General features: G+C 35.0%; 1 protein-coding gene across 1 annotated transcript; it reads left to right on the forward strand.

Annotated features, from left to right (window-relative positions):
• The first annotated feature begins 4,855 nt into the window (after nucleotides 1–4,855).
• Aga (aspartylglucosaminidase) lies at nucleotides 4,856–14,328 on the forward strand. The gene is made up of 9 exons (XM_020182278.2): nucleotides 4,856–5,072; nucleotides 6,003–6,156; nucleotides 6,769–6,881; nucleotides 7,757–7,869; nucleotides 9,376–9,490; nucleotides 10,479–10,554; nucleotides 11,799–11,906; nucleotides 12,593–12,726; nucleotides 14,090–14,328. The coding sequence occupies exons 1-9, from the start codon at nucleotides 4,946–4,948 to the stop codon at nucleotides 14,188–14,190; spliced, it is 1,041 nt and encodes a 346-aa protein (XP_020037867.2). The 5' UTR covers nucleotides 4,856–4,945; the 3' UTR covers nucleotides 14,191–14,328.
• The last annotated feature ends 11,543 nt before the right edge of the window (nucleotides 14,329–25,871 follow it).

The following is a 25,871-nucleotide window of genomic DNA, read 5'->3' on the forward strand; positions in this document are numbered from 1 at the left end:
ACTGAATGTTAATACAAAACTTCAGAGCTTTGGTTGTCATCATCCTAGACCTCTGAAATTCAAGGAGTTTAAAAGATTTATGGTTTAGGCCTTTAGGAGCAATCCAGTAATAGGAGCACCTAAACTACCAAGTGTCATCAACCTTTGAACAAAAATTAACAGAGTAGATTTACAGCAAATCAATTCTGCATCCAGCAGAAAACTATAAAGATGGTGGTATGGTCAAAATGCCCCTCCCTGATAATCAGAGCTCTCCTCATGTGCTGCCGTTCTCTCAAACCACTTGACTTCCTGAATCTTCCTTGAATTTGGACACCAGCCTAATCTCTAAATCTGCCCTGACCCTTCAGTAACAAACAGAGCTAATCCTCTTAACCTACCTGAGCTCCATATGAGTTCTGAATTCATATATATGAAGTGTATATATATATATATATATAGTTATATCATGATGTATGTATGTGCTACAGATCATTATATATATATATATAAACTCAATGTAACATCTGACCAATTCTGAAAAATTCTTCATATAAAGATCAAAGTTTAAAAGACACAAGAAGCCAATAAATTTTTGTAGAGTCATGAATGAATTTTCTACATCCATTACAATTATGCTGTACTGGTACACAGATGCTTACAGCAGCTTCATTTATAAGTGAAACTTATAAATATAACTCGGAAACAACCATGATGGCCTTCAGTAGCTGAATAGTTGAATAAATTGCTGTACATCCAGACAATGGAATTTTATTCAGCACTAAAAAGAAATTAGCTATTAAGCCATGAAAAGACATGGAGGAAACAAATGCATATTACTAAGTAAAAGAAACCAATACAAAAGGGCTATAGACCATAGGATTCTAATAAATAATGACATTTTAGAAATGGCAAAACTATGGAGACAGTAAAAAAGTCAGTGGTTGCCAGGAGTTGGCAGGGAGAAAGGGAGAATAGGCAGAGAATAGAAGATTCTTGCAACAATAAAAAATACTCTGTACAATATCATAATGATAGGACACATGTCATTATATCGTCTTCAAATCTATTGAGTATACAACACCAAGGGCAAACCTTAATGCAAATTTTAAAGGGCACTGACAATATTCTATTGTTATCATAAGAAATGATTATGTGGATGTTCATTTTACAAAATTCTTTAATCTACATATTTATTTTTATGCCCTTTTCTGTATTAACATTGCACAATAAAAATTTTAAAAGCATGAATTTTAATGATTGTAAGGAAGTTAGAGATACATTAAATTAGAAAGTAGGTTATACAATAGTGGGTATAATACCAAGATTTTCAACAACTACTTATATGCCAAAATATGAATAGGTTCTTTGCCCTAGGCCTTTACTAGAGAAATGGATCACCCTTATGAAAATATCGTAACATTAAAAACAAGTGTCATAAAAAAACAAGCACACTATGTAAAATGATCTACTATATCTTTTTTATGACTTTATTTTAGCAATGGCCTAATATTAAAATTACAAATGAAAATACATTGCACATAACTTAGTTTGAAAAAAAACACTTAAAAGGTGAACATTCTCCTATACAATCTGTCTTTATAAGTCACTTGTATGATTTTAAAAGGTTAAAAAGCCAAAAGACAGTTTGTGATTTGAATCTGTTACTGATTTCACAAATGGTTTGGGGGCCATGACCCAGAAAAATTATCACAGAAAGAAAGAGTACTCTTTTTTCTCATTTAGAGAATAACATGACACTTACTTCTGTATAATGACTCTAATTACATCCAGAATGTACACTCAGGTAGTAACATCAAGTGTGCCTGGATTAATGTAAAAAATAGATTTAAATTAGAAACATGGTGCCACAATGCTTTAACATCAGCAAAAATATTCATTACTTACAGTATATGAAATTAACAAGAGCAAATGCCAATCAAATAAATAGCCTGTATTTAGATAACCCAGGTTCAGTGGGGAAAAAGAAATTATTATTTTAATGCCAAGTCACGCTTACAGCTTTGAACAAGTAGCAAAACATGGGCATGTTTCTCAAATGGATTTCACAGCATCAGTGCAAAAGCCGGAGGGGATGGCTTAGTTTTTTAAGCCTCAGATTTGAAATACCTAGACTCCCTGCAACTACAGCGTTAAATCCTCTGTGAAACCACAGCTTCAAATGCTATCAAGAGAGACTCAACTCTTCATCCTTCTGAGACTGATAAATTGAAAGCCATGAAGTTTAGAGGAAAAGGAGGGGACTCTGCAGCTGAAACTACTTCTCCTCAACCTCCAACACACACACACACACACACACATAATGGATGTATTTATAGCATTCTTTAAGAAACTACTCCCCCTTAATCTCCACCAACACGCGCACACACACCATGAATGTATTTGTAGCATATTTTAAGATTCTATTTGAGACTTTCTCCTTTTTAAGACTCCACTTTTGTGACATCCAGAAATCTCACAACCCTGTGTAGTGTCCAATCTTTATAAACATTTAAACTACATTTTTGACAACTCAAAGTAGATGGAAACATTATTTTTAATGCCCATTCAATACAAAGAAATTCTAAGTGCTTAGGTATCCTGCCAACTGTTTATTAGTCCTGGGGAAATTTCTGAATCTCAGATTGATTTCTTTTTGCTGCATTGTATGGACCACTCCCTCCCTGACACCAGCTGATGGATAGTTGGTAAATGCTAATCAAAACAACAGTATGTTATTTAAATACTACCTCATTCATGAAACTTCATAAAATAAGAAAGAACATTACAGCTATCTTTATTTTATAGATAAAGAAAGTGTGGCTCAGTATGATTACACAAGTTAGCACAGAGAATATGTAGTTGCTCTAAGTTTTAAATTCCAGGTCTTGTGAATCACTTTAAATACTGTTAGTTATAAGAATGCTTTGACATTTTACCAAACTCATTAATGTATTCTTAATTTAAATACAAATGATTTTGTAGCTGGTTATCTGTAACACTACATCTCTCTACTGTTGTGTATAATTAATGATTTAAAAGAATAAAAATTGGAGAGGATGCTAGGTTTTTTTAAAATTATACACCTGTAATTGTAAATCTGTAAAAATGAAAATGTAAAGAAAAATGAAAAGAAGTCCCTTTCCATTTAGATTACCTCAAAACAAAGCAAAAGAATTCAGTTGCTTTGAGGCATAAATGAAAACCTGAGAGTAACATGAGGTGAATTTCAGGTCTAAAACCTAAACTATTCTCCATGCAGTAGTTTGAAAACAAGTAATAATCCAGAAGGAATTCAAATATCCAAACCAATTTAATTTACTTAAGAGCTAGATATAGGGATGATTCAAGTTTAGGCAAACAAACCAACTGAGTATTTTAATGGCTACAAAAAAAAAGCCACCCAACAGGATAGATTCCTGCCTCTTAATTATTTTGAATACAAAAATCAATGGGAAAGTTGCAATATTGAGACTTTCTCTAAAATATTTAGAATTAGTATAACTTAGCTGCTTTCCTTCAACCTATAGATGAGGTGAAATACTAAGAATTTTGGAGAAAAGAGTGGACATAGTAGGAGGTGGAGTTTAGGCTTTTAGCGGAAGAAACACAAATACTGTAACAACCAGGAAGAAGCTGGACAGAGCAGTGAGAACTGAGAACAATTTTCCATGCATTTTATCTTACAATTTTTGCTGAGGATGTGTTCTAGTTTCTTGGGCTATAAAAATAATACTCAGCTCAGGTGCCAAGGAAAATTAATTCAAAGGACAATGCATGTTTTCCTTGCCTTCTTGCCCTATTTCATCCATCTTTCATATTTAACTTCACATTAGCTTTATGCTCATTACGCCACAACAAATAGTATGCTCCTCTTCCCAAATTCTATAGGAAGGCCCTGTATCATTTCCCTTTAATTACATGTAACTTTTTAATACCACTTCCCTGTCTTGGGATAATTCGTCTAGACTATTTCACGATGTTTTAAAATTATATATTCAGTTTCCTAGCAATAAGAAACTTGAAGATTTTTGTAAGCCTCACAAGTCCCATCTAGTTCATATTTTATAAGTCTGAATAGATTTACAGATGCTTTTGAAAATTATTTGTCTTCCTTGGGCTACTTGGGCACGCACTGGAGTCCAAAAGGGATTACTGGCCCATGTTCACACATCTGTGCAGGAATCGAATTTTCAAAACGAGCAACCTCTGCTGTGCACGTAAAGTCTCCATCCTTCCTTTTATCAAACATTTACTTAGTACTTAATGGTACCAGACAGGGAGGTAAAATACGCTCAAAAAAGAATGCAGGTGGGCTTCTGGCCTGGAGGCGAGGAACAGGCGCTTCAGTCTTCAGTGGACGGGGGACCCGGTAAATTTGTTTCCCCAGATGTCCTCCTCTCCCAGCTCAGGGATTTGCAAGGTCAGGCCTCCCTACCAAAACATGTGGTGGGAAAACCAAGGAAAAAGTATGGGCAGAAAAATGAGTTTGGTCAAGCACACATCACCTACAGTCAAACCTGCTAGATTTTGAGGAATTCCAGCGTACATTTTAGGTTCTGCAAACTTTCAAAAAATAATGAAGCAAATAAGCAGAAGTCAATTACATAAAAGTTCCTACGATCCTGCCATTCACGGTTGCATAATTTCATACTAACTTTCCAATACGAAGCTCAATCTACTTTTAAAAACAGGGGAAGCGGCAATTTGGTTGACTACTTAAAAACAACAACAAAAACAACTCAGCAAGACACAACACCATAAACAAAACACAGACAAAACCCTAAGGCCAGCCCCGAGAAGGCCAAGTCCCGCGAGAGTTAAGAAAGCACGGACCCCGCCCCAAGGGAGCGGGCGTGGCCAAACGTGGGCGGGGTCCTAGGGATCACGAGTTCAGCGGCGGCCCGGCGTCTGCGCCCTCGGCCCGCGGGGACTTTTCTCGCGCTGGTGGGCTTGACGCGCGGCTATGGCGTGGAAGTCGAATTTTCCTCTGCTTCTCTTTCTACTCCTGCTCTGCCCGGTCCTAGTGCGCGGCTCCAGCCCTCTGCCCCTGGTCCTCAATACGTGGCCTTTTAAGAATGCTACCGAAGCAGGTGCGGAGCGGCGGCCGGGATGGGTGGCTGCGCTTGGAGAGCTCGCCGGCGGGGAGCACAGGCCGGCGGCCCCTGGGCGTCTGCGAGAGGAGCGCAGGCGAGCGCCGTGCAGCCCGGCCAGGCCCTCCGCAGGTCCCGCTGCCAGGGGCCCGCGTGGCGGTGGCCGTCCCCCTGCTGCTGCTGCACTTGAGCTCCTCACCACTTAGGGTTACTGCCAGTACTGACCCCAGACTTAGCGCATTTCTGATTTTAATATGACCACCTCCGCTGCTTGGTGACACCCAGTCTTTTTACCGAATGCCTTCTGTCTGCCCCTCCACTTCTGCTTTTTGACCCCTCACTTCTCTCCAGTACCCTGTATTCCAGCTTTGCACAGGGCAGATTTCCTAAATATAGCATCTCCTTTTCTGAGTGGTATTGCCTGTAGTCCCAGAACTCAAAAGGCTGAGGCAGGAAGGTGATGATCTCGAGGCCAGTCTAGTCTACATAGTTCCAGAGCAACCTGGGCTGCATAGCAAGACCCTGCCTTAAAAATGTAATAGTGATGATGATGATGCAGAAATAATTTATAAGGTTGTGATTTGATAGTTTTCAATTTAACTACTTTTGAGTAGTTTCAGTTGTACAGCAGAGGTAAGCAGATGCTTACCTCTTTGCTTACACAGAAGAAATAGGTATTAATGAGTGCAAAAACCCTCACTTTGCAACAATGACCAAAGATTTTGAATAGAATTCATACTAACCTGTGATATAACTTTGTCTCTCATTCTGACTCCTTTATAGCACTTTTGTACCATTTGATAACCTAATTTGTTAAAACTTAAATTTTAGTATGCATGTGAACAAATTAGGAGTGGTAAAATGTTGGACTGTTGCATTTGGCATTGAAAAAAATGTATAAATATAAACAGGCATTATTGGGTTTAACAGCATGGCGGACATTAACATCTGGAGGTTCTACCCTGGATGCAGTTGAGAATGGCTGTGCGATGTGTGAGAGAGAGCAGTGTGATGGCTCTGTAGGCTTTGGAGGAAGTCCTGATGAACTTGGGGAAACCACACTGGACGCTATGATCATGGATGGGTAAGAATGCCCTTCAGGACCTTTTTATCTCTATCCTTTGCTTCATGTTGAGTTATATTTACAGTAGTTGTCTTCTGAGAGCAAGATGGAAGAGGCATCAGTTTGGTCACAGGTCAAAACCCCTAACTTGCCCTTCCCAATCTCAAGGAGTTTCCCTTTCAATTAAAAAGCAAAAATCATATTAATAGTGGAAATATCTCAGGAAAGTAGGTAGTCCTCCTAAATGAAGGAGAATCCCAAGCTACAAAAATAGGCCTCTGATCTTCTAAACAGTCAATTGCCTGCTATCCCAAAAGCTGTGGTTTGCCTGGCTTATAGACATAAAAGGCCTCTTTCAAAAGCCATATTTACAATGAGATAGGAAAAACTGAGAATTTCAGTGCTGTTGTAATATATAGTAAATTGACTTTCTGTTTTTTTATTTTGTCTTGAGACTCTGAGCTTTGTAGGTGTTTGCACTTTTGTGTTAAGATGATGGGAGTTTATCCTACAAAACATTATTATATAGAAATGCAATATTTTTATCTATGATCCTCCAAAAATACCTTAGTAATATTTTATCTATGACCTTGTGAACATACCTTAGTAAATCTTTATTTTTTTTTCTTGCAGCACTACTATGGACGTGGGAGCAGTAGGAGATCTTAGACGAATTAAAAATGCAATTGGTGTGGCACGGAAAGTACTGGAACATACAACACACACACTTTTAGTAGGAGAGTCAGGTATTTTTTAACTGTGCTGAAATTTTTTCTACTCTGTCTATAATCTTCATTGTGAAAAATAGGACTCAATATCAAATATGGACAAAAGCAGACCTAAGTTCAAATTCCAGCTGTTTTACTTAGTATCTGTTTAACTGGATAGGTTACTTCTAAATCTCACTTTCATTGTCTTTAAGATTGGGTTTTTTGACAATACTTTATTGTCTGTAGATGAGTAACTGCTACCAGTAAAACAGGATTCAGCATCAGTTTCTTCAGATACTACATTTGTATAGGTAGAAGACCCAGAGAGCATTATTAACATAAGAAGGCCTGAAAGGAGTTTGCTGTGACACTGTCATGTATTTCCAAGCTATATACCAAAAATCCTACAGTTGCCTGTAGTCACACATTATTTTAATGATGTATTTATTTAGCAACTCCCGCAGGCTTCCTTCAATTTGGTTGAAAGAACAGACTTACAAATCACCTTGCTCATTCAGTAGAATCCCTTTGTTTTGTGTCTCAAAGCTTTTTATACCATGGACCTTATACCTTAGTTAGAGCAATAAGAGCAATAAGATTCTGTGCTGGGGAGAGATGTGCCTTTTCTTTTGTAAAGTAGAAGGAGGGAGATGGAGATGAAGTAGCAAAGGGGAATAGAAATTGATTCCTTTAAAACTATTCGTTGCTTTGCAAGCACAAAGCCCTGAGTTCAAACCCCAGTCCTACCAAAAGAAATCTAGAACTATTCATAACTGAAGACTCCTTTGAAAGTCTTGGTGTATTCTCCTCTGTCTTGTGTGCCTTAAGAGACAGCTGACCTAGAATACCTCCCGTACACATATCTTGGTTAAAAGACCTTACTTAATTTACACTTTCTTCCTAATCTCCAGCCACCAAGTTTGCTGAAAGTATGGGGTTTATCAATGAGGATTTATCTACCACTGCTTCTCAGGCTCTTCATTCAGATTGGCTTTCTCGGAATTGCCAGCCAAATTATTGGAGAGTATGTATTACATTTTTTATTTTAAAAAGTAAATTACTTGAAAATATGAAGTGATGTTCCTTCTGTCTCTGTCACCTATCTGTTGTAGGAGGTGCTAGTTAGTATCATGGCCATATGTTAGAACCATTGATTTAAGTTGACTCTGGGCAGGGATGTGTCTGAAAGATCCCCAACATCCTCCCATGTACATCCATACTGGAGAAGTAATAGTCTCTGGTAGTAGTTTTCAGACTGTGAAGGTTCTGAGGAGAGTAGAGCTGTCTTTATAAGCACTGTTCCGTTTATATTTCCTTGGAAAAAACTCTTAAAAAAAATTCAAAGTTTGGAAAACAGTCTAAAATATTCCTTAGATTTCAGCAGTGTTATGTGTATCTAGTCTCTTGCCCTTACTTGACTTGAAGCTTTATAGGATTAGGTGTCTAGTATGTTAATAGTGGGATAATTTGTGTTCAGTGTCTAGTATGTTAATAGTGGGATAATTTGTCTTCAGTGGGATTTTTTAGCATAAATCAGTTTGTATTTGCCATATAGGTTCTTTTTTGTGGGATATCTTAGTTTCTCATGTGTTCCCTGCCTAAGTCCTAATTACCAAGGTGTCTCTTGGGCTAGTTCTAGAAAGAGATTATTCATAAAAGAGTCAGGGAAGGTACCTGGTAGACTAATGTATATGGTGTGAGTGCAAGATGAGCATTCCTAATCTAAAACCCTGAAATCAAAACAAGCACTGACATGGTGCCACAGCCAGAAGACTCTTCTTCCACACCAGTTCAGGTGATGGGTGCAGTCAAAACACTGTCGCTCTAAAAGTAGTGTATTAAATTACCCTCAGGTTACTTGTATGAAGACATATATAAAACATAAATGAATTTGGTGCTTAGATGTGTGTCCAATTCCCAATGTATCTCATTATAAGCATATAAATATTCCAAAATCCAAAACACTTATTTCCAAGCACTGCATTTAAGGAGCACTCAACCTGTAGTGGGTTCTTGTTTTAATACCAGTCTATCCAACCTAAATTTATGAGTTTGGATTATATTCTTGTACTTTTAAGATTTAAAATAAATCATAGAATACCACATGTTCAGATAAAACTAGCTTTGGAAAAAATGGTTTTAAGAAACAGATTTTGTTTTAAAACTTTGAAATCTTCATCTGGGAAACAAATTCTAAAATTTAGAGATTAGGATGTATTTCTTTTTACTTTGAGAATTAATATGTAATAAAAACACCTTATATTTGCCATTATTCTGAGCATAATTTTAGACTTAAATTTATATAAGGATAAAACTCAGGGACTTGTTCCATATAATGTGGATGGATAACCCATAAGTTTGAAACTAACCTGAGAATTTAGTAAAAGTATATATTCATGAACTTTCATTAAGACTTAGCTAATCTTTAAGCTTTCAGTTGCTAGATTTTTTTTTTTTTTTGGTTTCTTAATAGTATTTAGTAATTTCTAAATACTTTTTTTAACAAATAAAACTTGAATCTTATTTATAGAATGTTATACCAGATGCTTCAAAATACTGTGGACCCTACAAACCACCTTGTATCTTAAAGCAAGAAGATCCTGCCTATAATGAAGCAGGAGGTGATCATGGTCATGACACTATTGGTAATTTGCATTTTATACAGTACTCATGGTTAAAATTTCATTATCTTGTATAGCTCTTCATCCTTAATGTAAGTACCAGAAGTTGATTTTGGTTATTTTAACTGCCAACTGCCTCCTTTCTTTCTCTTTCTTCTCTACCTGTGTGTGTGTGTGTGTGTGTGTGTGTGTGTGTGTGTGTGTATTTATAATTGTGATATTCATAAAATAGATAATTATATATAATTAAAATCTTTATGCAATTTGGTAAATTACTTATATAAGACCACAATGACTATTAACATAATTTTTAAATCTTTAGTATTTAGTGCTTTGATAGTTTTGTTTGTCATATTAAACTAACCTTAAGTATTTTTTTACAAGATTTAATGTTGATAATTTCTGTTATTCTGTATCATTGATTGTACTTCGTAATACCTTTGAAAAGGAATTGAAAGTAACAGACTAACTTGAAGAGTTAGAATATGGGATGACCTCCAAATGATGCTAAAATAAACACATTGATACCACTGGCATAATATTCTCAGTTTTTCTCTTCTACCTGAAATTAATGAGCGAGTATATTTATTTATATTATTTTCTTAGCCAATTCAGCTGTTAAAACACAATATAATAGCCTGGTGACTAAAAAACAGCAGAAGTTTATTTCTCACAATTATGTAGACTGAGAAATCCAAGAGCTAGGCACTGGTAGATTCAGTGTCTGGTGGGAGCCAATTTTGTGGCTCATGGATGACACCTTTTTTTTTCTCCACATGGAAGAAGAGGCTAGCTAGCTCTCGGGGATCTCTTATAAGTACTAATCCCATTCATGAGAACTCTGTCATCATAATCTAACCACCTCTCAAAGGTCTTCCTTTTCAATCCATCACTTTGTGGATATAAATTTGTGGGGACACAAACATTCACACCATAGTAGTTACCAACTGCTCAGTTATTTGGTATGTTTGCAGCAAATTTTAGGTACTTACAATTTTTTTTTAACTTCTAGGCATGGTTGTAATCCATAAGATGGGACGTACTGCTGCTGGTACATCTACAAATGGTTTAAAATTCAAAATACATGGGTTAGTGTTTCCATATGAATAGATCTGTCAAATATACATAACAGCTGAAATAAATAAATGTAAAGGAAAACATGTTATTTTCTCCTAAGGGCCAAAGGAGTCATAACCAGTGCTTTCTGGTTCAGAAATATGAGAAGTGATCTGTTTAAGCCTAGTAGTTAGGAATGCCAGTAAATTGATACTAACAGGTACAACCTGAGTCCTCTGAATAAAGGGAAACATGCAGGCAGATGCATACAGATACAAAGTAGTGTATGCGTCAGATTCAGGGCTTCTGCTGGTTAAAAAAGAAAATTTTGGTGCATACATATGTACGTGTGCTCATGCGTGTGTGTTCTTGATTGTGTGTGCACGTGTAGGAGTGTGGGGAGTAGTGGAAGATAAGGTTACAAGGAAGACAGGCCAGATTTCAAAGGGTTTAAAGTCAGCTTAAATTCTGTGTTTCATTATGAAGTAATAGAAAATCGTTAAATAGGTTACAAGAACAAACTTAAAATGTCTGGCACGTTATACAAAGAGCAGGAGCAGGAATATATTGTTCATAAAGTAAATCAATTTTGAACCTATTGAGATCCACGAATTAGGTGAGAATGGTTAGAATAGCCACTGTAAATCTAATTCATTTTGACATGTAACCAGCTGATAAATTCTTTCTTTTTTAATTAATTTTTTAACTGATAGGTAAAAGTGTATGCATCTGTGGGATGCAGCATGTTTTCAAATATATAAATATATAGCTATATAAAACAGATACATGTACCGAGTGAAATAGCTAAACTAAGCTATTTAACTTATGCATTACTTCACATACTTATTTTTTTAAATCTACTCACTTAGCAGTTTTCAAATATATAATGTATTCTTATAAACTGTAGCCATCGTGATGTACAATAGAATTCTTGAACGAACTCTTGTTGAACTGAAATTTTATATCCTTTGACCAACATCCTCCCAAACAACCCATTCCCTAGCTTCTGGCTACCACTATTTTAATCTGTTTCTATAAATTCAATTTTTTACACTCTACATCTTACAAGAAATTCTGATATGATTAAGGTAGGTTAGTGAAAGCCTAAGTTGAAAAACTAATGAAAATCTTTTCTCTGTGTTTTTTTGAAGAATTTACTTAAAGCAATGATCAGTGGCTATGTGGAAATATCTCCTAATTTTTTGACCAGATTATAACATGGTTTAGATTATACTTGATTTTGTGTCCTAAATTCTTACCCTGTGTGCTCACAAAGTCGTGTAGGAGATTCACCAATACCTGGAGCTGGGGCCTATGCTGATGATACAGCAGGAGCAGCTGCAGCAACTGGGGATGGTGACATATTGCTACGCTTTCTACCAAGGTGTGATTTCTTACCTTTGTGAATTTTAGAGATCGTTAGGAGGCATTTTCTGTGAAACAGGAAATAATTTTTGGTATCACATAATCTGAACTGGTATGCACAAGAGCTTTTTAAAAACTGTATACAAACTTTTTCCTGTCACATAATTAATGATCATTCAAATTAAGCAATCATAGTTCTGTGAAATAGAACACTTCTCACCTCACTTCCAGATGAGAGTATGATCTATTTAAATAATTGATGTGAACCCACTGAGTGAACAAACTATGATAATTGATAAAAGCAGGAATTATAGTCATTGTGTACCTTTCATTTATCACAGGTATGTGTTTAATACATATACATTGTTTTGTCCTTTAATTGTAGCTCCTTTTCGCATCCAAATATAACCTCTATTCTCTGTGACTACTGGTTATTATTACTGAGTGACTGTTATTCAACTGAAACCAAAAATAATAGTCCTTACCTGAAATTAATGGTGGACCAGTTGAATAGATGGCACTGTATTAGCAAGGCTTACTTGCCTTGATACTAAGGCTTTAGCAGGAATCACTGACTCCTGTTCATTTGTAGGTGTTATATCAAATGTGACAGTTACGGTGATTTTAAAATTCTAGCTTGAAGTAACCTAATTTAGAGTTAGTATTTATTCTGTGATACTAAAGTTTTACCTCTGTTTAAATCAGTTACCAAGCTGTAGAATACATGAGAGTAGGAGAAGACCCAACCATAGCTTGCCAAAAAGTGATTTCAAGAATTCAGAAGTATTACCCAAGATTCTTTGGGGCTGTTATATGTGCCAATGTGACTGGAAATTATGGTAAGTTGTATTTGCATTTTGTTATTTGTATGAAGTTGCAAATGGTTATCAAATATACACTTAAATATTTCAGTATATAATAAACTACATTCAATAGAAAAGGGAGCAGTATAGATTTGGCTCTGAGTAAATGTTAACTAGTGATGTGTCAAGACCCATAAAGTGTTAAAAATATACCAAAAACCCTCTTGATTCACTGACAGAAGATCATAAGATCTAGTCTTTGGCTATTAGTTCTTATCTTTCCCATCTGTCCTAAAGGAAGTTTAGTTTCCACTCCAGTACATGTTGATGGCTAATTTAGTGAAGTGTTTTTACTAACTAGAAGTAGGTAGAAATAAAATCTCCCCTACTTCTTTTCTATTCATTATTTAAACGTTTCAGACATTTAGATCTACTTGGGCTTCAAAGGGAAAAAAAGTATTACTAGTTAGTAAACTGAAGAAGTGAGCAGAATTATTTTTGCACTGTATTTGAGGCATGTCTTTTGCTTCATTTACTTTCCATATGAGCCTATCACAGTTTCAAAGCATTTTAAGATCAACCACTGCTGATTCTCATTAGTAAATTTTCAGATGGGGAAGATATGCAGCTTACTGATCAATATGACTTATTAGGTTAGACTGCTTATTATTGTTCTTTGATCTTTTACTTCCCACACTTCTGTATTTGAAAAACTTGTTTGAGGAATTCCTTATTCTTTTTAAAGTACTAAGATACAAAAGTCAATGAAAGTTATGGGAGGGAAGGCTTAATGTATAAATTAAGTCAGTTTCATTGATTCCCTCTTAAGAAATAAACCATAAAAGGTTCAAAGTTGGATTTCACACGATGGAAAAATGCTAATTATATAATTGTAGATGAATTTAAGTAATGACAATAGAAAGGATCCCCTCCCCTGCAGTGTTTGAGCAGAAAATGAATTCCACCTGCCAAATAACTGTTCTCTCTTTCTATGAGAAAAGAGAAAATAACAGGAAGCAGTGTGAGGGACAGTTTATGGATGACTGATAGAATGAATATTTTAGTAGCTAGGAAATAAAATTTTTAGATGTTCTTGCATAATTTTTCTAACAAAGCAGTATGAAAACAATAAAATACTCAAAGTGATAGAATTTACATAGAGCAAAACAAATCTATTTGTCTTAAGTTTGAAGGGATAGATTATCTGCTATCTCTTTTTGTTTTTCTTCTCATGGATTATCAACTCTTCAGTAGTACAACACTAGTATGCTTCTATGTTACTTACTTGGACATTGGTGTATGTCCAAGTAACCAGTAACCAGGCACATAGCAGGATCTGTATTGAGTGTAAATACATGCATCCTGTGACCACAGAAAGCCTTCTCTGCTTTGTCCCCAGGTGCTGCTTGCAATAAACTTCCAACATTTACTCAATTTAGTTTCATGGTTTATGATTCTCTACATAATCAACCAATTGAGGAAAAAGTAGAGTGCATCTAATCCATTCCTTTCTGTTAATGTCTGTATTTAAAAAAGAAACAATGACTAAAAAGGTTCCTCATTGTCATATATTTTAAATTCTTGTGTAAAGTAAGCACAAAAATAAATTTCCTGAACTGGTACTTTCTATATCTGAAATACTTTATCATCTGTTTTTATTTAAGCTTTATATACTCCCTGAAAATGAATATGCATGTGTATGTTGTATATATTTAAATTTTAAGTTATTTTTGATCAGTGTTGTAAGAAATTGCTACTTTGGGGAATCATTTTATTTGAGTGCTTAAAATAATTAGAGTATACAAGCTTTTAAATCCAGAAAAAAAGTAACACTGAGTCTCAGCATATTAGTCCTAATTGAATTTCAGCATGTTAAAGCAATATGTCTCTTTCCATGATTATTAGCTTTACCTTATGTTCCCTAATGGCTGGAAGTAGGAAGAGTACTATTAATATAGATGCTTTTTATTTTCACATATTAGAAATATGATAATCTTCTGATGAGCAATTATGTTGATTTTCTTTGAATTTCCCTGATGGGACTCTCAATGTGTGAAGTTTCTTAAGCCACAAAAATCTCTGATCTTTTTGCTACTGGTATTCAGTATTGATCATTTCTTTTGAAAATCATTTTGGTAACGTGATTTGTATTGTAATTTCCCTAATCTCAAGCAGAGGTAGGGATTGCAACTACAAATAAGTCAGTAAATACACTCTCTAACGTGGTGTTATTTTCCCAACTTCTGCATTAACTGTCTCTAATTGACAAGCACAGAGAAGTTGTCTCTCTGATTTCTCAACACCATTTTTTACCTCAAAATTATTACTTTTTAAATCATCAAATAAAACTAAATGTACAATATTGTCTTCAAACTTTAATGTCCTGCTATTCTTTTACTTATCTACTTTGTTAAGTAAACAGCTATAGTTTTAAGAATGATACAGGTTACTTTATCTCAGGCCTTCCTATGTATCAAAATTGTCTGTAGAGTGTCTTTAAAAATGCCTTCCACTCTGTCCCACTAAATCAGATTCTCCACAAATGACAACATAAAATGTAAAACTATCAAATACTGATGATAGTCTGAAACCTAATAAGCAATTCTACAGCTTCATATTCACAGAGCAGAAGAGAAAACCTTTCTTTCGAGATTCACAGGAAATATGCCAACTTGCTTAAATCTAATACTGGACCTTGGAACAAATTTAAATTGTAGCATATTTATTTTAGGAGGATCTTCATGTTTTATGTATTTTGTTCTATTAATAAATTAAGAAGTCATTTGCCACTAGAAAATGGAGAGTGTAGTTGAAAGTATTCATGACCTGTTGCTCTCCAGAAAATTAGTTCAGCTGACAGAAACATCCCACATATCTTTTTAAAGGTTGTTTTCTCTTAATTCACATTTTTATTGACTGAAATAATGTCCCTATGTATCCAAAGTAGAAAGATAGAAATGGAATTAAAACTGGATGTGGTGGTACATATCTGGAATCCCAGCAGTCAGGAGGCAGAGGCAGTGAGATCACAAGTTTGAGGCCAGCCTGGGCCACATAGGTGAGACCCTGTCTCAAAAAAAAAAAAAAAAAGGTAGAAAAGGAATTAGCCTTTAGAAATAAAGTTCTAGATTTGAATGTAATACTTAAATGTTGCAATTTAAATGCTGCATGTGTGTGTTTTTCATTTGAAAAGATGGAATTATTTTGTCCCTGGTAATGGATAATGATACATACGAAAGGAATTCATTTCTTTGATGGTATAAGTGTGTGTGTGTGTGTGTGTGTGTATATATATATATATATATATAAATGATTTTTTTTTTTCAGTACTGGGGTTTGAACTCACGGCCTACACCTTGAGTCACTCCACCAGCCCTTTTTTTGCGAAAGGGTTTTTCAAGATAGGGTCTCGCAAACTGTTTGCCCAGGCTGGCTTCGAACTGTGATCCTCATGATCTCTGCTTCCTAGGATTACAAGTGTGAGAGCCACTGGCGCCCAGTTTTGATGATATTTTGATATCAGCGTTCACTGGGCTGGTAGGGAAGACATAGGAAGCAGAACCTGGTGAAATAGCATTATCATTAAAGGAATTGTAAGCCACTCATAAATAAATTGAACTTAGAAATGGTTCACTAAGACTTTCAAAAAGCACAAAGGTAAGTTAGGAAGGGAACCTCAGAAAATGTAACCATGTATAGCATAAGGTAAAGGTAAGAGATAGTACTTGGGTAAAGTACATTATCCTACATTCACATATTGGGTTAAGTACTTTTTCTAAATGAGTCTGAAAACATTAATATTATCACTTGGATTTTTATTATTAACTTCTCTTTTCTCATTATTCCCCACCCCCAGCTGACTTTCTCAGAGAGAGAATAGAAAAGCCTTTTCAGCTCACACCTTTCATTTCATAAAACATTACTAGCAAAGAGTTTGATGGGCTTAAATTTGAGCATTATCTTAGCACAATTTGATAGCAACACAAAGAAAAAGGAAATGAATTTGGTATCAGCAATATCAAAAATCTTGATTATTACTCCAAAGGCTGCGATAGATCTTCACTCAAATGTTTTTTATTTTTAGCACAATAGTCAATAAGGGAACTGTTGATCACAGTATGTAATAAATAAGTTGGTATTTATATACTCTTCATTTATTTTCTTGATTAATCTCTATACAAATTTAAAATTATTTCACTTTGTTTAAATGGAGCAACAATGACTTCTTGTGGGTTGATTCTTATTTCTGCTGTATATAGTGTAAAATGGTAGTCATGAATACTGCTCAGGAAACCTACCAAGTGGCTGAAGAGTATTCAGTAACCTCCCCTTCCTGCCCCCATAATTGTGGTGCAATCCTATGACTTATTCTGATGACAAGTTAGTAGAGTATGAGATCTTCTCAAGCTCTTTTTTGTTTTTTCAAGCATGACAATATACTGGTGGCTGCTGTCACCAACCTGTGTTCTTGAATGAGCATAATGAGCAGACCCATAAGGCAGTACAAAGTGGGCATGTATTGTGGTCCAGTATAGACTACCTTGTCCTGACTGATATGTAAAATATGCTTAAATAGTTAGAAAGTTTTATGGACATTATTAAACTAAGACAATCTGTAAAGGATAAAATTATGTTTTTATAGTTAGACAAAAATGCTCAGAAAAATATTGATAGAAAATTAACCAACAAGTGAAAGGATTACTGGGTAGAAAAGTTGTAGATGACTTCTTCTCAAGAATACTTCTGTTTTTTTTTATTGTTGTTTTAAAAAAAATGTATATATTTTGTATGTGAAAAACTATTGAAAACTAAAAGATCAGTGGCTGCCAGAGGTTAATAAGGAAGGAGGGAATAGGCAAAGCACAGACAATTTTTAGAGCAATGAAACTATTTTCTATGATTCTGCAATGGTGGATACATGCCACTATCCATTTGTTAAATCACCAAGAGTGAACCGTAATGTAAATTATGGATTCTAGGTGGTAAAGATGTGTCAATGTAGGTATACCAGTTATAACAAATGTACCACTCTGAGATATTGATAGAAGCCTACATTGACTGAGGACTTAATAATAAGCACTTTTACATGTATCGCTTCATTTAGTTCTACAAAAAGCAAATGAGGGAGATTGTAGCTACACTTAGTAGTTACAATCACTTCAGGCACACATGGTACTGGCCTGGCATTTATTTAGGAATAGCTTTTCCAGAATATTTTTCTAGCAAAAGCTTTATAAGGCTGAGATAGCATATCCTTCCTGAGCAAGGGGCATGTTATGTGCTTTACAATATTATAAAGATGTTTTCCTTGAGATGAATGTTAGGCAAGTTTACTTGCAGCCTCTAATAAAAAAATTGAGGTTTCCTAAGAACCTTCAGGTATGATGGAAACTTACTGTGTGCAGTATCCACCTGCACTGGTCTCTCTATTGGACCTTGTATTGGATCTAGTAGGGACCTAAGCACAAAAAACATTTGCTTGGTGTGCTGTGTGTAATAAAGTGCTTTGTCTCTGACCTAAGTATCTCATGTCTTCTGCCAACTTCCATAACAAGGTGGCAGGCTAACTTGATTGTGTCTGGGAGGACATTTTCAGAGAGGATTAATTAAAGGGAAAAGACTTGCCCTGAATGTGGACAGCACCATCACATGGGTTGGGGGTCCAGATGGAATAAAAGAGAAAAACAGGAAAAATCTGAGCGCATACATTAGCTCTCTCTGTTTCCTTTGGGAAAGAGGTGAACAGCCTCCTCCCCAAGACGCTCCCCACTGCCAGAATGTGCTGCCCACTCAAGCCCAAAGTAATTGAACCATCTGAACCACAAATAAAATAATAGAAATAAAACAAAATAATAGAACCATTGACTGAAACAGAGAGCCAAAATAAATAATTCCTCCCTTTAATTTGTTCTTTCCAGGATTTGGTCAAAGATATAGAAAGCTAACATAGCTGACAAGTTGGGTAAAATCTGACCCTTTGTAATTCTTGACACTGTCTATAAATATTAGTAAGGACCTGATTATGTTGCTGTTTTCCATCCTTTGCTCCCTCGAGCTCTTTCTGAATATATATTTCATATATATATGTATGTATGTATACACACACATATATATACACACATAAATTATACATTTATATATTTACATATTACATGTAATTACTCATTTTATATTATATATTTGAGGTAAAACATTGTAGAACTGCAAGTATGTCAAAGATAAGAATGAAAATTGTTGTTTTACAAGTTAAAAACCTAAAAAATGGTTTAACTAAACCCAAGAATGATGGCCTTCTGAGATTTTCTTATAAATTGTTCAAACATGAATTTTGAATTAAGAAATTTCCAAAAGATCCCTTGCCTAGGAATCCTATCTAAAATATCAACATGTTAACTGCATTTCTTTAAGTAAACTAATACAATTCAAGTTTTAACAGGTAACATTTAAAATACTGCATACCAAATAATAGATATTTCATGCAATAATTAACATTTCCCTCCTTTGTTCAAAATATTCTTAATGGAACTCATTTATTCTTATAAAATCTAACTTGAAGTTGTTAGAAATATGCATTTATGCTATATACATAGAAACATAAAAAAGTCTATTTCCAATATCAGTACTAAAGCAATTTCTTTTGGTTTCAGAAGGTAAGTAATAGGATGATATATTCTTAATTGGTATATTATGTGCAGAGTATAATATACTTTCAAAGCCCAGTTGTTGGACTTCTTTTTAAAATGTCATTACTTCTGGTGTTCAGTGAGTGAATTTAAAACTAAGGACATAATTGAACTCATTTAGTATCTCTAATCTTGTAATTAAATTCATTTGGATAAAAACTGGTGACATAAATATATATCTTAATTGGTTACAAATTATGAATTGAATTAAGGCCTATTTACTGGTCAATTTTTTGTTAAGATTCCTAGACCTTTTTTTTTAAAGCTTCTAAAAGGGTTTGTTTAAATTTTTTGTTTTCGTAAATATTAAACCATTCATGTGTTACTCAGTATACATTCAGCTACTATTTTACAAAGTTAAAAAGATGAAATAATGAGGTCCACAAAAATATGAATTGTTTATGATCGATATGTGTTATATGTTAAACATTTTCTTATGCAACCCAGGGTCAGTAAGAGGTGACCTATTTTAGTATTTGGAGAAAGCATATCCATTTGAAGGAGAAAATAATTACCACATTCAGAATGGATATAATGGAGGTTAAAGCTGCTGTGATGAACCTATTTGCTTCTGAGTTAAAGAGAAAGGAAGTTATTTATAGTTATAATGCACGGACAGTGCACTAAGGAATTGCTCAGTAGATTTTAAACTTGTAACCTTTCTGTGTGGTGCATTAGATATATTTGCTCATGTTTTCTTTAATTAACATCTGATTCCTGTAATGTGGATAGTAACATATAATATTTATAAGAAAATCAGATCTTAGAGTAAATGTAAAAAAAAGTCTCTTCTAATTGTTAATCTTTCTCTTTCAAAATTGTGCAAAACCCTTGTGCACCATAAATGTCAAAATATTTCTTTCCATTCCATTTCTATTTCCAATATTAAAACTATTATTATTTGTCATCCTTTCTTGTTCTGTTCATTGTCATTAAAACTGACTGATAATAAAACCGAAGAAAAGTTCAGAATAAAAGAAATATCAGACAAACTAAGCTCACTCAATATGTTTGAATAAGGCTAAAGCAGTGTTGTACAGAGCCAATTGTTAAATTGCTAGTACCTTGAAATCACTATTTCAAGTATTTATACTGCATAATGTCAGCAAACAATATGAATTAGGGCTTATTTTTCCCCTAAAAGTGACAGTCTTGTGATACATGCATACACACCCACACACTGTCTTAGAGGAACTCTGGAACTTAATTGCTTGAGTTCAAACCCTGACTGTTAGTTATTAACTATTTGACCCTGAATAATTAACTTGGTTTCTTTGTGCTTCAGTTTCCTATAAAATGGGAATGATGATAGTATACCTACTGCTGTGTTCTGAATGTTGATGTCCTCCCTGCCTCCCAATTCATGTATAAAATCTAATACCCAATGTGATGGTAATAAGAGGTGGAAATCAGTTTGGGAAGTAATTAAATAATATGGGCTCTACTCATGAATGAGATTAGTACCCTTATAAAAGAGGATCAGGTGAGTTCTTCCCGCCCTCTGCCCTCCCTTCTACCATATGAGGACACATAGAAGGCACCCTCGGTGAAGCACAGCAAGCCTTAACCAGGTAGATTACACAGATACCCTGATCTTGGACTTTAGACTTCCTAGGCTGCAGAACTGTAGTGATAAATTTCTATTACTTATAATAATTAAGTTTAAAGTATTTTGTTATAGTAGCTCAAATACATTAAGACATCTACCTTTTAGGATACTTGCCTAAAGATTTTAGAACAAAGTCTGGCACATAGAAGGTTCTCAGTAAATGTTGACTAAGGAAATCTCAACCTAAATATTATCATTGAACTACTGTGTGTGATATATTGTGTATTTGTGGTGGCCAGCATTTGTATCGTAATGAGCATTTCTGCTCCCAGTTCACCACCTCAATGTTCAATAATGCAAACTGGGAAACTACACATTAACATACCACTTCTTGTGCTAGTTCAACACTGCCTTTGTATGCTACCAGTGTTCATCCTCTGCCAGTGTAGTCACATACCTAAAACTTTCCCCCAATGCATCTCTTCTTCAAGAGAAGAAACCAAGCCTGAGACAGCATCGTTGTGTTTCCTAAACCTACTTTCTTATTGGAAATTGAATTACTTCTTTTTTCTTTTTAAATTAGCATTCATAAATAGTGCAAGGGGTGGTGGAGGGTTAGAAATAATTTGAAGAGCAAGACAAGCAGAAACACATAAATATCTGATCATCCAAAAGTGCATGAGGATCCCTACTTCCCTCCAACCCCTGGAGGATCCTAGATGTTCTCAGAGTAATCAGTAACTAAGTGGAGGTTCAAGCAGGGTTGTTTACTAAGATACTAATTAACTGTAGAAGAGTAACTAGACTTTCTGAATTAGTTAGAATCTCCAAGTTTGGTTCGGAAACCAACCTACTTTGCCGTGATAGTCTTAGCATCAGAGGTCTCCAAGGGGCTTTTGCTGTCTGAGGCCTTTTTTGACCTTCCATAGTTGGTCATCACAAGAGCAAATCTGCATGCAAACCATTGTCTCAGAGTCTGCTTCCCCATGAGCCCAACCTACAATAACTTCATGACAGAACGTGTTTCAGTATTGAATCCCTGGACACACAGCTGTGGTTTGAATATGAAATGTCCTCCACATGGTCATCTATTGAACACTTGATCCCCAGCTAATGGTGCGATATTGGGAGAGAGTGGAAATTTTAGCAGGGCCTAGCTGGAAGGAGTAGATCACTAGGGATGGGCCTCTGAGGGTTACAGCTAGTCCACAATCCCCCTCTCTCTGCTTTATCTACCATGAGGTGAATAGCCTCTTCCATATGCTCCTTCTACCATATTTTTCTGCCTCAGCAAGAGTCTAGAATTAACAGAACCAAGGACTATGGACTGACACCTCTGAAGCCATGAACTACAATTAATAATTCCTCCTCTTTAGTTGTCTAGGTCAGGTGTATTGTCACAATGATGAGAAAGCTGACACACACATATACACTGAGGTTATTCAGTGTATACAATTGGATAACACCAGTACTATTGGAATGAAAAGGTATATGAAATGAATAATTCCAGCTATGCAACCTGAACTTTGGGCAATTAAGATTGACAATATTCAGGGTTTCTTATCTATAAAATGAGGTGGTTTATGTATGTATACAATGGAATATTATTCTGTCCTAAGAAGGGAGGCAATTCTGATACATGCTACAATATGGATGAAACTTGATATAATGGTAAATGGATTAAACCAGTCACAAAAAGTCAAATAGTAGATGATTCCACTTATAAATATGAGGAACCTGGAATAGTCAAATCCATAAAGGCAGAAAGTAGGTGGGTGTTTAGCTGGGGCCATGGAGAAGGAAGAATAGAAAATTGTTTAATGAGTACAGAGTTTCAGTTAAGGAAGATGAAATACTTAATGATGGTTAAGAGTAATTTAAAGATGGTAAATTATGTTAGGTATCTTTCATAAGAAAGAGAGGAGAAGAGAGAGGGTAGCTAAGAGAGAAAAAGTGATTATAATAATTTCTAAGTTGTAATCCTTGATTAGGGCCTCATAGATATCCCTCTCTTCTTTCAAAATATTGAGACTCAACTGTCTGTGTAGTTTATTACAGCATCTCTAGTTGCTAGGAATCCCACATTTATATAGATTCATTTCCACTTACAGGTTATTACTAGTTAGCTACTAACAGGGTATGTAGACCATCATACCCTTAATACTTGAATATAAAATAGTCATTTCCCTGATTATGGCTAAAAAGATTTTGACAAAGAAGTTGATATCGATAAAAATGCAGAATTTTCCACACAAGCTTGTGAATCAGAGGTCACAGATCTCCATATATATTTCATCTAGCTGTTCCAGTGTTTACTGTTTAAATTTATTACAAATATTTAAAAATCATTAAAAAAGCCCCAATCCCCTTTCACCACTCCTTTTCAATATTGTGCTAGAACCTAAATAAGGCAGGAAAAGGAAGTAAAGAGTACATAGATTGGGAAGGATGAAATAAAACATTGTTTACAAATGACATGAGTAATTATCTATGAAGAAACTCTGAATAATCAACAAAAATCTTAAACTAATAAGTGATTATAGGATGACAGGAGCATTTGAGGATAATATACAGAAGTTGACTATTTTCTTGTAAGCTAGCAATAAACAAATGGAATTTTTAAACACAGTATTAGGTTTGGCTTTGGCTTTTGGGTTTCATTTTTTTGTCACTGTAACAGAATACCTGACATAAAAAATTTAAGAGAGAAAGGTATATTTTGGCTCATGGTTTCAGAGATCTCAGTATATTGTGGTAGGAACAGCATGACAAAGCAGAGCAGCTCAAATCAAAGCAGCCAGGAAGAAGTGAAGGAAAATGCCTGTTCTAACAGGCTTTCTTCTTTTCCCCCCTTTCCATCCAGGCCACCAGCCTATGGCATGGTATCTCCCAAATGCAAGACAGGTCTTCCCCCTTAGTTAAATCCTCTTGTAGCTGGGTTCATATCTTGGTGAATGCAAAGTCAAAACAAGCATGATGAAGAAATAACAGTGGAAAAAGATTTATTACCTGCAGCAGGTAAGGAGAGCCATAGGAGTTATTTCCAAAGCAACCCTCCTGGAAGGAAAGTATGCAAAGTATATACAAAGGAAGTATAGGGGTTTTATTTGTGAAGTCTACATATATTCATTTAGGAAAGCACTTTCTGGGTGGGTACATTCCTGAGCATGCTCAGTTTAAGATCATAATTTAAGATGGTGAACACATTTTAGGGGCTTGCCTAGCTAAAGGCATGGAGCACATGTTCGAATGGTTAAAATGGCAGATAGGAACACTTTTCAGTACACTCAGCTTTTGTCATAAGTTTTTAACTGAAAAAAAGGAAAAAACATTTTAAAGGAGTTTGTCCCTGAAGATGCCTGTCTCACTTAGTGGCTAACGGTCTCTATAAATGTCCTCATAGACACAGTCAGAGATGTGATTTACTAATCTCTTAAGCACATCTCACTTCAATCAAGTTGGCAGTCAAAAATAACCATCAAAACACTTCATTGACATTCAAAATAATGAAATACTTAGTTACAAATCTAATAAAAATGTGTATGAGGAAAAGTACAAAATTCTAATGAAGGAAATAAAAAAGGCCAAGATAAATGCAGAGATGATCCATGTTTATGGGTTGAAAGATCAAATATTGTCAAATTGAAAGCTCTTCCCAACTTTATGGGTTCAATACAATTCTATTCAAATTTCTGTAAAGTTGTTTCATATATATGGATGAGCTGATTCTAAAATTTAAGTGGAAATTGAAAAGACCAAAAATAGCTAGCATAGTATTAAAGAACACAGACAGCTGACCACACCAAACTTCAAGAATTGGTTAAAGAATAGACAAACAGATCAATGAAAGCCCAGAAAAAGACCCACCTAAATAAAATTAAATGACCTTTGACAAAGGAACAAAGACAGTAAAATGTAGAAAAAAAAATCTTTTCAATAAATGGTACTGGACCAACTATGTATCCAAAAATAGAATCAAGACATAGAACTACCTCCCTTCACAAAAATTAACTAAAAATAGATCATATAGTTAAATGTAAAATGCAAAAGTATAAAATATATAACTCCTAGAAAATTTAGAGTACCTTGGGTTTGAATATGCCTTTTATATACAAAACCAACAGAAAGATCCATGAAAATAAATAATTTTCTGTGAAAGACTATCAAGAGAGTGAGAAGAATCCATAGATTGGAAGAAAATATTTGCAAATGACATACCTGATAAACAATTGTTGTCCAAAGTGTACAAAGAACTCAACAACAAGAAATCAATGATAATTTAAAAATGGGGAAAAGTCTGAACAAACACCTAACTAAAGATGATATGCAGATGACAAGTTAGCACATGAAAAGATGCTGCCCATCATATACCATTGAGGAAATTGAAATTAAAGCAACAAAGAGCTACCACTAGATACCTACTGGAATGACCAACATCCAGGACACTGACAATATCAAATGCTGGGAAGAATGTGGAGTAAGGAGAAATTCATTCATTGCTGGAGAGAGGAGGAGAGCATGTGCAAAGTGAAATGCAAAAGGGAAGACAATTTGGTAGTTTCTTACAAAACTAAACATGTTCTTTCCATGTGATTCAGCAATCATACATGGTTTATAAACTTCTGTACACATGGAAATCTTCATGTGGATGCCTATAACCACTTTATTCATAATTGCCACAACTGGGAGGCAACCAAGATGTTTTTCAGTAGATGAATGTTTGATACTTCTAAACAATGAACTCTTACTCTGTGCTAAAAAGAAATCAGCTTTCAAACCATGGGAAAACATGCCTATTACTAGTGAAAGAAGGCAGTCTTAAAAAGTTACCTACTGCATAATTCTAACTATATAACATTCTGGGGAAGCAAAACTGTGGAGACAGTAAAAAGATCAGTGGTTGCCAGGAGTTAATGGGGGTGGGGGGATAGTTATACGAATCAAGGAGG

Source organism: Castor canadensis, chromosome 14 (genome assembly GCF_047511655.1).
Source record: "Castor canadensis chromosome 14, mCasCan1.hap1v2, whole genome shotgun sequence".
NCBI lineage: Eukaryota > Metazoa > Chordata > Mammalia > Rodentia > Castoridae > Castor > Castor canadensis.